This window comes from Eublepharis macularius, chromosome 19 (assembly GCF_028583425.1).
Source record: "Eublepharis macularius isolate TG4126 chromosome 19, MPM_Emac_v1.0, whole genome shotgun sequence".
In the NCBI taxonomy this organism is placed as follows: Eukaryota; Metazoa; Chordata; class Lepidosauria; order Squamata; family Eublepharidae; genus Eublepharis; species Eublepharis macularius.
In genome coordinates, this window is record NC_072808.1 from 13,956,334 (window position 1) to 13,973,017 (window position 16,684).

Below are 16,684 nucleotides of genomic sequence, written 5' to 3' on the forward strand. Positions count from 1 at the left end.
AAGGGACTGTTTGGATGGGCTCGGAGTACCTAGAATCTAAGTTCCTGCAGGGATCATCACAAAGGATTTTTGCTATGGCCTTAAATGTACCGGACTCCTGGAAAAGGCCTGCTACCTTCTTAATCCAATCATTGTTGGTTTTAAGGGTCCTAATGTGACTTTCGTTTGGAAGCTGAGGCCGGCATAGTACTTGAAGTCATCCTCAAAGTCATAAGATCCCTGGCAGAAAGCTACTTTTTCTGCAATTGTGATGAGCTTTTTCAGAGCTACGTACACCTCTGGGCTTTCACTCCATAATGTACAGCATGTCTGCTGTTTGGCTGAGCCAAATGAGCTTCACTACTTCCCTCAACCACTGGGTTACATGGAGGAAGGTGAGTTCCCTAGTGGCTTTGCCTGACTCAAGGGCTGGGAGTGGGACATCTACACCAGATGCGTAAAGCCTGAGTGATTCCGCACATGTTGGATAATGCACTTCCAATCCTCTTTATAGATAATTTGGAATGGATTTTTTTGTGTGCGGAACAAAAAATCCACCGCAAACGATTGATAAAGTGCATTGAAAGTGCATTATCCAAGGTGTGCGGAATCAGCCCCTTGCTCCCTTATTCCCCATAGAGTTCTCAAGGTTTAAAACAATGAAATAGGGATTAAATCTTTGAATCTAAAGTGCTTATTTGAAACAACTCCCAGGAGTCTGGTTTACAACTTCTGCGTCATATTCCAGGAGGACCTTTAGCATTGCGGAGTATAGAACAGTAAGGACCAGGTAGCTGCAAAAACACTCAGTACAGTCCCCCTCAATAGGCAGAGCTGTTCTCTCAACAGAGAAGAACAGATCTGATGATATGTTCCTCATAAGCAACTCTTCCAAGAGCTTCCTAGAAAAGCAACTTCAACTTTTCAGCATTTTCAGCATGAGGAGGACGGTATTTAATTGACTTTCCTGCCTTTAGAGAGGAAGGCTATGAGCCAAAACACACGTTAAGAAAAACCTAGGTTCAGCACGTGTTCTCTTACCTCAAGGTTTGCCGGGATCTGTAGGAGTCCTGGAAGCTTAAAGATCTGTAGGCGTCCTGGAAGCTTAAAGTCCTGGAAGCTTAAAGGATCTGTAAGCGTCCTGGAAGCTTAAAGGCGTCCTGGAAGCTTAAAGCTTAAAATACAGGCGCCTGTATTTCCCTTTCCCTTTTTGCTGCTCTGTAAATGCTAAACTTTAAGCTTCCAGGACGCCTACAGATCCCAGCAAACCTTGAGGTAAGAGAACATGTGCTGAACCTAGGTTTTTCTTAACGTGTGTTTTGGCTCTATGTCGCTAGTACCAGTGGTTTTCTTGCAGCCTGTTTGCTGCACTTTGGAATGAATACACATTGAAGAAGAACCGAGTCTTCTCTTTTGACGTCCCAAGGTAAGCAAACCCCCATTACGAAGAGAGATAGCATGTGGAAAAGTGCTGTACATCTTTGGAGGCCTACCTCTTGGTATTTATCTGGTGCTCAGAGTCCAGGTGACAATTAGAGGACATTTATTTGGCGAAACTTGTGCCAGCATCTGGGACTTTCTGTGTCTGGGGTGGTGGGATGTCACTTGCAGCAAGCAAACTCACCCCGCTAGCATCTTCTTCCTTCTCAGCCCCATTCCTTCCTTCTCAAATGGCCTGGCATGGGGCCTTTTTCACCTGCTTCCCATTGCAGGACTGGGTAAATGTTACAGTCTGGGACTTATCCATTGATGGATTCGGCATGCTGCAAATAACGATGGCAGGAACAGTCCAGGTTTGCTGCTCAAAGTCTAAGCATGTGTTGCAAAGCATCTGGGACAGCTGACAATGAAAAGAAGTTACGAGGGTTGAGTAGATTCACGGTGTTGGTGAGGGACTAATATGTGCTTAGCCAGTGGGAAGGATAAGGAGGTTCAGCACCTCCAGTTTGGTGTAGTGGTTAAGAGCGCAGGACTCTAATCTGGAGAACCAGGTTTGATTCCCCACTCCCCCACTTGTAGCCAGCTGGGAGACTTTGGGTCAGTCACAGCTTCTAGGAGCTCTCCCAGCACCACCCACCTCACAGTGTGTTTGTTGTTGTGGGAATAATAGCCTCTTGTCCAGAGTACAGATTGTGCCTCAAAACAATCAGATGTTGTGGTATCCCCATTTCTTTTAACACTACCCATAGCTTTCCGTGATCCACACAGTCAAAAGCTTTTCTGTAATCTATAAAACACAGGCTGATTTTCTTCTGAACTTCCCTGGTCTGTTCCATTAGCTATTCTAAATTTGCAATGTGATCTCTGGTGCCTCTTCCTTTTCTGAATCCAGCTTGGACATCTGGATTTTCTCATTCCATATATGATAAGAGTCTTTGCTGTAGAATTTTGCACATCACTTTGTTTGCCTGGGAAATTAATGCGATAATCTGATAGTTGCTGCACTTTTTGGCATCCCTTTTTTTTGGAATTGGAACAGAGTCTGAGGGCCAAGCTACACACTTGAACAGCAAGTGTATTTCTCCCTGTTCACTTGCCCTCCAATCAATCCACTTGCTGTTCAAGTGTCATTCGTCATGTGTAGCTTGGCCCTCAGCTTTTCAAGTCTGTGGGCCATTGTTTTATTTTCCATATTTGTTGACAGATTCTTTTAAAGATTTTGATAGACTAGATTGTTTAGGTGTATGATCAATGTCTTCTTTGACACTTGTGTAAAAATTTTCGATTTCTTCCTCCTCGGTATCTGTAGTTAGAGCATAAAATTGAATGACGGTTATGTTAACAGGCCTTCCATGAAGTCTGATTGATATCCTCTATGGAAACGTACTTGATATGGATTGTACTAAGCTCATACTGCAAATAAATGAATAAAATTACTCAGACTTTGCATTGTGGCTCCCTCTTGGGGGAGCCTTGAGGGGGTTTGAGTGTGTCAGTGAATCTGAGGGCCAAGCTACACATGACAAAAGACACTTGCCTGGCAAGTGGATTGAGTGGAGGGCAAGTGAACAGGGAGAAATACACTTGCCATTCAAGTGTCATTTGTCACTTGTAGCTTGGCCCTATGAGCACAGGCTTTGTCAAGAGTAGACATGGGCATGAACAGCATTACGAATGGGAAAAAAAACACGAACAGCCCGTTCATCTGTGTGCAAACAAGCCGTTCGTGAGGCTCCATTCTAAATGAACAAGTGGTCGTTGCAAGCCTCGTTCGTTGACTTCGTCAGCTGGTCTTTAAGCAAGACTGTCTGGGGCCTGTCAATCAATTCCCCTGACAACAGCAGGGACTGAACTGTGTCTGAACTCCTTCTGGCTTTCCTTCTGGCTTTAACCTTCAAAGTACTTCCAGCAGAGAGTCCTGGTTTTGCCACTGTGAAGAGAAAATGACAAGGGGAAGACCCATGCTTCATGCCTTTCCAGGGGTGCAATCTCTCTGAAACTTGGGGGGTCTTGGGAGGACAGTGAGGACTATGTCCTCTGCAAATTTGGTGGGTATTGGACATTGGGAAGGTCAATTTGTAAGTTGTAACCCCTCAAAGTAGCTGCCTTCCAACAGGCAGTTCCATTTTTGCCACTGTGAACAGAAAATGACAGCAGGGTGGGGGACAACACATGGATCATGCCTTTTCCGGGATGCAATCTCTCTGAAACTTGGGGGGGGGGGTCTTCGGTGGACAGTGAACACTATGTCCCCTGCAAATTTGGTGGGTATTGGACATTGGGAAGGTTAGTTTGTGGGGTGTTTAAAGGGCCCTGCCCCTTGCACATGGCAGGAAATTCCCCCCTGCCACCTGCCAGCTGATAGTTTAAAGGGATCTTTAAGGGGCCACAAACAACGAACATGTTTGTGAACAGGGTCATGTTCATTACTGTTCGTTGTTCGCTGTTCATGGATGGCAACGAACAACGAACAGCTTGTTTGGGTTTTTTCCCCCCATTCGTGCCCATTTCTAGTCAAGAGTCTAAATTCCTAGAAGAGTCACTCAAAATGGAATGGTTAAAGCTGAGACCACTTTTTTCTAGTATTATGTTTTATTGAGATATTAATGCATGAATTGACTATTAGGGCCATTTTCAAATGTCTTATTTTTTTAAATGCAGCTTTACACCAAAATAAGTCTGTGGAGAATTAATTAAATCCTGAATCTAAATACAGAACAAACATAAAACATATTATGTTTATTAAATGCTATTCTCTATTGTCATGCCAAAATTGAGAAACTCACTAGCAGACCACTGAGTCCAACAACACTGATAACCTTAAAAATAAGATGCACTTAAGCCTTGTTGACTTCAGTAGGGCTTACAGTATACTGGAATGTAGGAAGCATGTATATTCCAGAGACTAGAACTCATGAAAGTACGTCAGGATTTGATGGATAAACAAAAGTCTGCCACTTCTAAACCATCTCATTCTCTTTTTTTTCCTGCAGAAGAGCAAGTACAAAGGATGCCATGGGAGCTCCAAATGAGACAATGGTGACTGAATTCATCTTGATTGGGTTATCGGAGCACCCCAGAGCACAAGTTGTGTTCTTCTGTTTGTTGTTGATGACATACCTCATCACCTTTCTTGGCAATGGCCTCATCATCATACTGATTATTGCTGATCCCCACCTTCATACACCGATGTATTTCTTTCTTTGCGTCCTCTCCTCTGTAGACTTCATCATCTCCAACAATACACTTCCTGAGACCCTGGTCAACTGTTTCTATTACAGGCCCACCATCTCCTTCTACAGGTGCTTAGTTCAGATGTATGTTGGGGTTCTATTCTATGCAACAGAATGTCTCCTGCTCGGCATCATGGCGTATGACCGCTTTGCAGCCATCTGCCAGCCGCTCCACTATTTTCAGATAATGAGCTGGAGGTTTTGCATCAGTTTAGTGACTGCATCTTTAGGAGTTTCCACACTGACGGCCCTAACCAATGTACTGTTGCGTCCTACAGGCTTCTGCGGACGACACATCATTAATCATTTTGGATGTGAGCTACAATATTTCCTCAAGCTGGCCTGTTCTGACACACGTGCTAGTGAGCTCTTCATGCACGTTTCCAGCATCTTTGTCATATTTCTACCCTTTTGCTTCATTGTTGTTACCTACGTGCGCATCAGCTTAGCTGTACTGCGCATGAGCACAACAAAGGGTCGGAAGAAAGCCTTCTCCACCTGTAGTTCTCACCTTACTGTGGTCAGCGTCTTTTATGGCACAATCATAATCATGTATATGATGCCCCACCCCAAATCTTCTTCCAATCTAGATAAGATTGTATCTTTAATATATGGGTTTTTAACTCCCATGCTCAATCCCGTGATCTACAGCTTGAGAAACAGGGATGTGAAGGGAGCTTTTTGGAGAGTGTTTGGAAGGAAAAGTTCAGATTAAAGATTAGCACAATACACTCAACTTCTTATGGGAGGCTTTTTTGGACATAAGCACCATGTATACACTGAAAATTGTAATGTGATGATTAACATGACCCTGTTTGGTAATATGTAATGGGAAGCCCCTTCCAGCGCTGATTTCTTGCTGCATCAAAACATGGAAAAAACATGTATCCTTTGTTGAGATTCCAATTATTTCCTACATATTTATTTACTTAATTCATACCCTGCCTTTACCCCCCAATGGGGCTTTGAGCTGTTTGCATCATTCTTCCCTCCTCCATTTTATCCTCACAACAACCCTGTGAGGTAGGTTAGGCTGAGAGGGTTTCACTGGCTGAAGATCACCAAGAAATCTTCCATGGCAGAATGAGGATTCAAAACTCGCGTGGAGGGACAATAGTGCCTAGCCTTGCTGTGCTGTTGGCTTGATCATGATCGGACCCTTCCTACTTTTTAAACATCTCCTGTTAGGCCGAAAGTGGCAGTGGCTTTCCTCTGTACAACATGGTGACTCTGGGCCAAGCTGCAAGTGATGAATGACACTTGCCTGGCAAGTGAACAGACTAACGTGCACTCCACTTGCGCTCCACTTGCTCTCTACGGGCCAAGCTACACATGACGAATGACACTTGAACAGCAAGTGTATTTCTCCCTGTTCACTTGCCCTCCACTCAGGGCCAAGCTACACATGACGAATGACACTTGAACGGCATGTGCATTGAGTGGAGGGCAAGTGAACAGGGAGAAATACACTTGCCGTTCAAGTGTCATTCGTCATGTGTAGCTTGGCCCTCAATCCACTTGCCGTTCAAGTGTCATTTGTCATGTGTAGCTTGGCCCTACTTGATCATATAGTGATCAAGTGGAGCACAAGTGGAGCACAAGTGAACAGGGAGGAATACATGTGAGGGCCAAGCTACACATGACAAATGACACTTGAACGGCAAGTGGATTGAGTGGAGGGCAAGTGAACAGGGAGAAATCCACTTGCTGTTCAAGTGTCATTCGTCATGTGTAGCTTGGCCCTGAGTCTGTTCACTTGTCGTTCAAGTGTCATTCGTCACTTGGAGCTTGGCCCTTGGATTCCAGTCTGAATCTGGCAGCTTGGCAGAATGTTGGACAAGTGACAGTTGAAAAGTCCATTGGTCAGCAGTCGGAGAGCCAAGCTGCAAGACCAGGATGCCTACATTTCCCATCAAAACTTGAGGGAAGCTGACAAGTGTCCAACTAGTGTCAGGTGTCACTTGAAGTTTGGCTCTGATCACATAGTGATCAAGTGGAGAGCAAGTGAATGGCAACTGAACAGGGAGGAATACATGCGAGTCTGTTCACTTGCCAGGCAAGTGTCATTCATCACTTATAGCTTGGCCCTCTCTCATGACTAGTTGTGCCCCATAGTTCTTCCAGTTTTCTGTTTCTGGGATGTTCAGTGATTGCAAATAAGGTAAAATTAAAAAGATACCCTCATCCTTTTGCTGCAGGATATTTAAATTTGTGGGGTTTTTTTCATTTTTATTCCTCTCAAGACTCTTATTTTAAAACAAAAAATAATAGTAACATAGAAAAATCTCCTCTCTCTCACACACACACACACACCCCTGAATGAAGACAAGAGGAAAGTATATTTTGGTTAAAACATTAAAATATTTTATTAAAATATATGATTAAAAAACGAAGGGAAATCAATGGTCCATTTTGTAACTTCAGCCCTTGCAACTGTTCTATGTTACCTACCACAAGGTGGAGCTCTAGCAGAAGGACAGGAAAGTGTAGAGATGGCAGCCATGCCTGGCAACATTCCTGGAGGATTTCGGGGTGGGGACAGGTGTCCTGGCATATTCCTGGTGTGCAATGTCTCTTCCAGCAAAAAAATATAAGGGACATCATGCTGGCAGGGTGCTGCTCTAGAATTCACCCAACACTCTATGGTTAAATCCTAGGACATGGCCTCCACATCGTGATACTGTTTCCAGTTCCCAACCATTTTCCCCTGCTGGACTATGAAGCAGTGGCAGTAGGATTGCCACCTCTTGGTTGGGATATTTCTTGAGATTTGGGGGAGGATTCTGGGTAGGGTGGGCTCTGGAGGAGAGAAGGACCTCAGCAGGGCAAATGCCGTAGAGTCTGCACCTCAGAGCAGCTGTTTTCTCAGCTGAACCGATGTCTGTAGTCCGGAGATGTAATTCCAGGAGCTCCTGCCTGAAGGCAGGCAGCCATAACAAGTGGAAAAGAAATGGGAATCACTGGGAGGTCAGGAGACCTGGCATCCCAGGAAGGTTTGGAAAAACAACTGCCTCTAAGCATCTACAGAGTGAAATTCTGAAGATTTGGAAAACAGAATGTTTCCTGCTCGCCATTATGGCGTATGACCACTTTGCAGCTATCTGCCAGCCACTCCACTATTTTCAGATAATGAGCTGGCAATTTTGCATCATGCGCATCAGCTTAGCTGTACTGAGCATTAGCACAACAAAGAGTTGGAAGAAAGCCTTCTCCAACTGTAGTTCTCACTTTGCTGTAAGGACACCTAGTCTTGGCAAGGACTCTGCATGGATATTTGACATTACACATGGAACCTGGCAAAAACTTCTTTCTGTGGGCCAAGCTACACATGACGAATGACACTTGAACGGCAAGTGGATTGAGTGGAGGGCAAGTGAACAGGGAGAAATACACTTGCCGTTCAAGTGTCATTCGTCATGTGTAGCTTGGCCCTCAATCCACTTGCCGTTCAAGTGTCATTTGTCATGTGTAGCTTGGCCCTACTTGATCATATAGTGATCAAGTGGAGCACAAGTGGAGCACAAGTGAACAGGGAGGAATACATGTGAGGGCCAAGCTACACATGACAAATGACACTTGAACGGCAAGTGGATTGAGTGGAGGGCAAGTGAACAGGGAGAAATCCACTTGCTGTTCAAGTGTCATTCGTCATGTGTAGCTTGGCCCTGAGTCTGTTCACTTGTCGTTCAAGTGTCATTCGTCACTTGGAGCTTGGCCCTTGGATTCCAGTCTGAATCTGGCAGCTTGGCAGAATGTTGGACAAGTGACAGTTGAAAAGTCCATTGGTCAGCAGTCGGAGAGCCAAGCTGCAAGACCAGGATGCCTACATTTCCCATCAAAACTTGAGGGAAGCTGACAAGTGTCCAACTAGTGTCAGGTGTCACTTGAAGTTTGGCTCTGATCACATAGTGATCAAGTGGAGAGCAAGTGAATGGCAACTGAACAGGGAGGAATACATGCGAGTCTGTTCACTTGCCAGGCAAGTGTCATTCATCACTTATAGCTTGGCCCTCTCTCATGACTAGTTGTGCCCCATAGTTCTTCCAGTTTTCTGTTTCTGGGATGTTCAGTGATTGCAAATAAGGTAAAATTAAAAAGATACCCTCATCCTTTTGCTGCAGGATATTTAAATTTGTGGGGTTTTTTTCATTTTTATTCCTCTCAAGACTCTTATTTTAAAACAAAAAATAATAGTAACATAGAAAAATCTCCTCTCTCTCACACACACACACACACCCCTGAATGAAGACAAGAGGAAAGTATATTTTGGTTAAAACATTAAAATATTTTATTAAAATATATGATTAAAAAACGAAGGGAAATCAATGGTCCATTTTGTAACTTCAGCCCTTGCAACTGTTCTATGTTACCTACCACAAGGTGGAGCTCTAGCAGAAGGACAGGAAAGTGTAGAGATGGCAGCCATGCCTGGCAACATTCCTGGAGGATTTCGGGGTGGGGACAGGTGTCCTGGCATATTCCTGGTGTGCAATGTCTCTTCCAGCAAAAAAATATAAGGGACATCATGCTGGCAGGGTGCTGCTCTAGAATTCACCCAACACTCTATGGTTAAATCCTAGGACATGGCCTCCACATCGTGATACTGTTTCCAGTTCCCAACCATTTTCCCCTGCTGGACTATGAAGCAGTGGCAGTAGGATTGCCACCTCTTGGTTGGGATATTTCTTGAGATTTGGGGGAGGATTCTGGGTAGGGTGGGCTCTGGAGGAGAGAAGGACCTCAGCAGGGCAAATGCCGTAGAGTCTGCACCTCAGAGCAGCTGTTTTCTCAGCTGAACCGATGTCTGTAGTCCGGAGATGTAATTCCAGGAGCTCCTGCCTGAAGGCAGGCAGCCATAACAAGTGGAAAAGAAATGGGAATCACTGGGAGGTCAGGAGACCTGGCATCCCAGGAAGGTTTGGAAAAACAACTGCCTCTAAGCATCTACAGAGTGAAATTCTGAAGATTTGGAAAACAGAATGTTTCCTGCTCGCCATTATGGCGTATGACCACTTTGCAGCTATCTGCCAGCCACTCCACTATTTTCAGATAATGAGCTGGCAATTTTGCATCATGCGCATCAGCTTAGCTGTACTGAGCATTAGCACAACAAAGAGTTGGAAGAAAGCCTTCTCCAACTGTAGTTCTCACTTTGCTGTAAGGACACCTAGTCTTGGCAAGGACTCTGCATGGATATTTGACATTACACATGGAACCTGGCAAAAACTTCTTTCTGTGGGCCAAGCTACACATGACGAATGACACTTGAACGGCAAGTGGATTGAGTGGAGGGCAAGTGAACAGGGAGAAATACACTTGCCGTTCAAGTGTCATTTGTCATGTGTAGCTTGGCCCTCAACCTATTCCCTATTATGGGGAAACATGTAAGATTCTACCCATGTTCTGTTTTGAACGCCATATCAAATTGCTGCATTATGTTACCCCGGGGGGGGGGGGGAGCAGTTTCCCTGGTACTCAAAAATGCTTGGACTTCAACCCTAAAGCAAATCCTAGATAATTTTTTTCTAAGACTCTTTCAAAAATCAATAACTTCCCTTCAAACAGACCATGCTATGGATAAAAATGTTTCTAACAAAAGCTAAAAGAGTCCAGTAGCACCTTTAAGACTAACCAATTTTATTATAGCATAAGCTTTCGAGAATCAAGTTCTCTTCATCAGATGCCTGATCAAAACTGGGCAGATACAGTATCTGTATCTTCTGTATCTGCCCAGTTTTGATCAGGCATCTGATGAAGAGAACTTGATTCTCGAAAGCTTATGCTATAATAAAATTGGTTAGTCTTAAAGGTGCTACTGGACTCTTTTTGATTTTGCTACTACAGACTAACACAGCTAACTCCTAACAAAAGCTGTGTCCTCAGACTCAAAGCTGATTTTCTTTTGGCAATCAGAGTGCTTAATAACAGTTCAACGTGTATAGTTATATTACTTAAAAACATATCTTTTTTAAATATCCATTTTACATCTGAAATTTTCTGTCTCCTCATGGCACCAATTGCCCCTTCGCCTGAGCTGTTTTCAGGTATCCTTTTCGTTGCTGATTTTTCACCATCCCAGCGCCCCAGGTTCTTTGCTCAAGCCCCTAGACAGTCAATCTCTCATCCTGTGATCTTTGTCACTGGTAGTCACGTAAAAGACAAAATTCTCCTCTGAGGTAGGTTTTTTAAAGATGGTCTGAAATTCCATACATTAAGATTGTATTGAAAAACTTGAACTTCTACACATATGCATTCTCCATAGTCTATTTCCACAAACTTGGAGCATTTGTAAGGTTTCTAGAAAGAGCTCTCCTGGTTGTTCATGGCTCCAGTGTCCAGATTTAAGTATCCACAGGTTTTGCCACATTGAGAATTACATATATTGACGATGACTGAGGGCGAAGCTACAAGTGACGAATTACACTTGAACGGCAAGTGTATTTCTCCCTGTTCACTTGCCCTCCACTCAATCCACTTGCCGTTCAAGTGTCATTCGTCACTTGTAGCTTGGCCCTCAGTCCAACTAAATGGATCACAGTGGGAACTGCAATATGCTGATTCTGCACACGTTGGATAATGCACTTTCAACGCACTTTATCGATCGTTTGAGGTGGATTTTTTGTGTGCGGAACAAAAAATCCACCTCAAACGATTGATAAAGTGCGTTGAAAGTGCATTATCCAAGGTGTGCGGAATTAGCCATAGTTACCAAACTGTTCCTTGGTCCCGCATTCCCCATAGAGTTCAAGTTTCAATCTGATAAAATAGTCATTAATCTTTGAGTCTAACATGCTTATTTGAAGGCATTCCCCAGTAGATCTCTATAGAGCCTCTGTGTCTTATTCCAGGAGGATCTCTAGTATTGCCGTGTGTAGAACAGTAAGCAACAGGTATTTGCATAAATCACTGCATATGATCCCCAGCAGTAGTCAGGAGACAGTTGTAACAGTGAAGTGCAGATTTATTACATGTTTCATATAAGCAACTTTTCTGAGAGCTTCTTTGAAAAGCAACTTCAGCTTTTCGCGTTTTCTTCAGCCTACTCCTTGGACTGATCTAAAAGGTTGTTGTATTATCGTCAGCTACAATTGCCATTGAATCAACCAAAAATCTCTTGGAGCCCTGACTTCCAAGCCAACACTTCTAGGAAGAAACAGTGTGAGAATTTACTTTATTTTCTGAAGATTACCTTGAGCTAGTAAGGTACTCATAGAAGAGGGACGGATTTAAATGACTTCCCTGTCTTTGAAGAGGAAGGCCAGGCTTCTAGTGCCAACAGTTCTCTGGCAGCCTAGTTGCTGTACTTTGGAATGAAAAATACACATTGAAGAAGAACCGAGTCTTCAGTTTGGACATTATTAGGTAAGCAAAACACCATTACAAACAGAAATAATGTGTGGAGAAATGCTTTACATCCTCGAAGGCATACCTCTTGTTGTTTACTTAGTGCTTTGAGTTCAGTAGAGGACATTTATTTGGCCAAACTTGAGCCAGCCTCTGGATCCTTGGGTGGGTGTGTTTTGATTGTGCAAATCAGTACATAAATAAACTCACAATTGAGTCAATGAATGAAGCCAAAAAATATGGTCATTGAGTTCCTGGATTCTGGACCAATGAGCCTAGTCCTTTCCACATGATCTTCTCCCATGGAGCCTTGCACAATGACAGTATATCATGATTAACTAGTTAAAGTGTCACAGGACTCTTGGCTGCAGCAGAGTAGCATGGTTATTGAAGTGGAACTCAAGTTTGTTCAAAGGCAAACTCAAATAGTAAGGGGATCTCAAAATTTGCAAATGTTACTTATCAATTAAGTACTGTCCTTCTCTTAAGATGAAATCAATCTATAAAGAGGTAAACAAGGCAAACATTAAAATGATTTCACATCCTGGGGAAGGTGTGTATGGGAATTAAATAGAGTTATTTTAGAACGGCATTAATTTTTTTTCAGGTAGCACTTTAAAGGTAGCACTTTTCAGTGAACTGGGAGAATAACACGAAAATCAATCAAAATTACGGCCCCCAAACTTTTCTGTCTTTTGCTACTATTATGTTTGACTGAGACACTTGTCCATAAATGCAGAAGATATACTCGGTCTTCTATTTGGACTTCAATTTGTAAGCAAAACCCCATTACCAATAGAAACAATGTGTGGATAAATGTTGTACATCCTTGGAGTCGTACCTCTTGGTGTTTACTTGGTGCTCAGATTTCTGATCCTAATTTCAATTGTGCAATTAGAGGACATTTCTTTGGTCAGACTTGTCTGGGTGTTCGTTATTTGTGAGGCTTCACTTAAAGCAAGCAACCCACCCAGCTGGCTTCGTCTTCCTCCTCCACCCCATTCCTTCCTTCTCAAATGGGTCTTTTGCATCTGCTTCCCATTACTAGATGAAGTAGAAGTTTAACTTTGAGATTGATTCATTGAAGGACTGGGGAGACTGTAACTAGTGATGGCAGGAACAGTCCAGGTTTGCTGCTCAAAATCTAATCTTAAATAAATGCAAATTGGCAAGTCAAAGGAGCCTACAGTACTTGTTCTGGCAGCAAAAACAGAGCTGAATTGGCGCTCTGCCCTCCTGACTGACTTGCAGATGTGATCACACAAAGGGAGCTCCTGTAAAAGCGGCATGCATGTGCCCTGAGCAAGAGATAGCCTGCATGAGAATTGAGGATCACACATAAAATCTTGCACTTGAGTGACTCCAGGTACTTAGTTACATGTATTTCCACTCTAACTGTCACACAACTCTTGGCAGCAACAGAGTAGCAAGGATATCAAAGTGAAGTCTTTGTTCACCATCTGTTCAAAAGCAAATTCAAATAGTAAGGGAATCTCAATATTTGCAGGTATTTCATATCAACAAAGGATTGAATTCCTTTTAAGGGAAACTGAATCTCATGAGAGGGCCACGAGACAGATTTTAAAGTCGTTTCATATGCTTGCAAAGGTGTATGTGGGAAGTAACCACAGAGAGAGTTATTTTAGAAGTGCATTAATTCTTTACAGGTAGCACTGTACAGGTAGCTCATTTCAGTGAACTTGAACTTCAGTGAAAGAAAATAAAAAATAAGCCTCTCCCATATCACTCGGTTTTGCTGCTATCATATTTTATTGAGATATACGGCCATGAAGACAGTAACAGGTCCATTTGCAAATATGTGAGTTATTTTATTACACCTTGAAACCAAAAGAATCCTGTGGGGAATAATTAAAACCTTAATCTAAATATCGAACAGTTAAAAATATGTATATGTATTCACTACAAGCCTCTATTGTAATGGCCACAATTGATCCTCTGGTTTATGTGTCACTAAGGGCCAAGCTACACATGACGAATGACACTTGAACGGCAAGTGTATTTCTCCCTGTTCACTTGCCCTCCACTCAATCCACTTGCCGTTCAAGTGTCATTCATCATGTGTAGTTTGGCCCTTGCCCTCCACTCAATCCACTTGCCGTTCAAGTGTCAGTCGTCATGTGTAGCTTGGCCCTTGCCCTCCACTCAATCCACTTGCCGTTCAAGTGTCATTCGTCATGTGTAGCTTGGCCCTAAGTCCACCAGTCATAACTTTAAAATTAGATGCACTCATTAACATTAGAGGGGCTTATACTACCCCGTATGGAAGGAAACATATAGCTTCCAGAACCTAGAATTCAGAAACTAGAGCTAGAAAAGTATGTCAACATTTTGAGGATAATCCATCTCATTCTTTTTTTCCCGCAGAAGAGAAAGTTCGGAGGATATCATGAGAGCTCCAAATGAGACAATGGTGACTGAATTCATCTTGATTGGGATATCCGAAGACCCCAAAGCACAGACTGCGTTCTTCAGTTTGTTGTTGATGACATACCTCATCAGCTTTCTTGGCAATGGCCTCATCATCATATTGATTATTGCTGATCCCCACCTTCATACACCCATGTATTTCTTCCTTTGCATCCTCTCCTCTGTAGACTTCATAATCACCAACAATATATTTCCTGAGACCCTGGTCAACTGTTTGTTTTATAGGCCTACCATCTCTTTCTCCAGGTGCTTAGTTCAGATGTATGTTGGTGTTTTACTCTATGCAACAGAATGTTTCCTGCTCGCCATCATGGCCTACGACCGCTTTGCAGCCATCTGCCAGCCCCTCCACTATTTTCAGATAATGAGCTGGAGATTTTGCATCAGTTTAGTGACTGCAGCCATAGGCCTTTCCACACTAACAACCCTAACGGATATTCTGTTGCGTCCTACTGACCTCTGTGGATGACACATCATTAACCATTTTGCATGTGAGCTACAATCTTTCCTCAAACTGGCCTGTTCTGACACACGTGTTAGTGAGATCTTCATGCATGTTTCCGGCCTCTTTATCGTATTGCTACCCTTTTGCTTCATTGTTGTTACATATGTACGAATCGGCTTAGCTGTACTGCGTATTAGCACAACAACGGGTCGGAAGAAAGCCTTCTCCACCTGTAGTTCTCACCTTACTGTGGTCAGTGTCTTTTATGGCACAATCATAATCATGTATATGATGCCCCACCCCAAATCTTCTTCCAATCAAGATAAGATTGTATCTTTAATATACGGGTTTTTAACTCCTATGCTCAATTCCATGATCTACAGCTTGAGAAACAGGGATGTGAAGGGAGCTTTTTGGAGAGTATTTGGAAGGAAAAGTTCAGATTAAAGATCAGCACAATATACTCAACTTTTTATGGTTATTTCTTTTGTGCATAACCACCATAAATACACTGAAAATTGTAATGTGTTGATCAACATGTCCCTGTATGGTAAGATGCAACAGGAAGCCCTTTCCAGCCCTGGTTTCTTGATGTATCAAAAATGGAAAAAGCATTTTTTCTGTTTTGAGGGCTGATTCCAGACGGCCCCCCACCTCGCGAAACGTCGCGCATTGTCGCGCGTCGTTGGGCAGAAAATGCAAAATATCGTGTTTTCTCGCGCGAGTTTTGCGCGACTTCGCGCAAAACTCGCGCGAGAAAACACGATATTTCGCGTTTTCTGCGCGACGACGCACGACGTTTCACGAGGCAGGGGGCCATCTGAAATCGGCCAAGATTCCAACTAGACATGGGAACGAACCAGAAAAAAAACAAACCATAGGGCATTTAAAGGGCCCTGCCGCTTGCAAGTGGCAGGTCCCTTTAAACTATCACCTGTCAGTGTAGAATGGATGTCATGTCAATGTATACATGTCAATGTAGAAAGGATTCACTAAACCAGAAAGTTTGGACATTTCCGATGTATTGAGACATTGCTGCTAATTAGTCAAATAGCATGAGAAATCACTGTGGATTTTTTCCCAACCCCAAGGGGGAAAGTAACCCTGACAGAACTATTCAGTTTAACATTAGTTTGCAAACTGGACTCCTTCACTTCAAAAGATAGCACCGTAAATTTGATAACAAGCTTAGCTTGCTAGTTCTAATATTATCCCATTACCCAATTGGTTAGCATTTAATTGCATGTAGGGGACACATTCCTAAGGGTTTTAGTATTCTTCTCTTTACTGTTCTGATTTTAAAAGGCTCAAGATAATACTAATCATTGATAAATAACTTCAAAGCACAGTTAAAAAATCTCTAATTATTTTATAACCATAATTAAGTTACTCATTATTGCTTAAATCTAATCTTATCTCCAGTGTAAAAAACATTTGATATTCATGAGCATGTTAATTCCCCTAACTGTTTACTTTGATAATAGTACTCTCTATATTGAACCTGTTTGCCCACCTCCTAACAAGAATAAAATATTTATTTTAATTAGATAAGAAGTGTGAGTGATTTAATTTGACTTATCATTGAAGATTGCCATTTGAATCGACAAAGCTATTAAACTCATGTTATTAAAATCATCTAAATAAATTATCATTTTGCTCATTTAGTGTATTGTCGAAGGCTTTCATGGCTGGAGAACGATGCCAGCCACAGCTGCTGGCGAAACGTCAGGAACTACAATGCCAAGACCACGGCAATACAGCCCGGAAAACCCACAACAACTATTGCTCATTTAGC

The 16,684-nt window shown here is 42.8% G+C and overlaps 1 protein-coding gene and 1 pseudogene across 1 annotated transcript; both read left to right on the forward strand.

The window, feature by feature from the left end:
• Positions 1-296: 296 nt before the first annotated feature.
• Positions 297-5,367, forward strand: LOC129346490 (olfactory receptor 13H1-like). Its single transcript, XM_055003837.1, has 3 exons — positions 297-374; positions 1,317-1,405; positions 4,413-5,367. The coding sequence occupies exons 1-3, from the start codon at positions 297-299 to the stop codon at positions 5,365-5,367; spliced, it is 1,122 nt and encodes a 373-aa protein (XP_054859812.1).
• Positions 5,368-13,783: 8,416 nt separating this feature from the next.
• LOC129346491 (olfactory receptor 13H1-like) lies at positions 13,784-15,336 on the forward strand (annotated as a pseudogene).
• Positions 15,337-16,684: the final 1,348 nt, after the last annotated feature.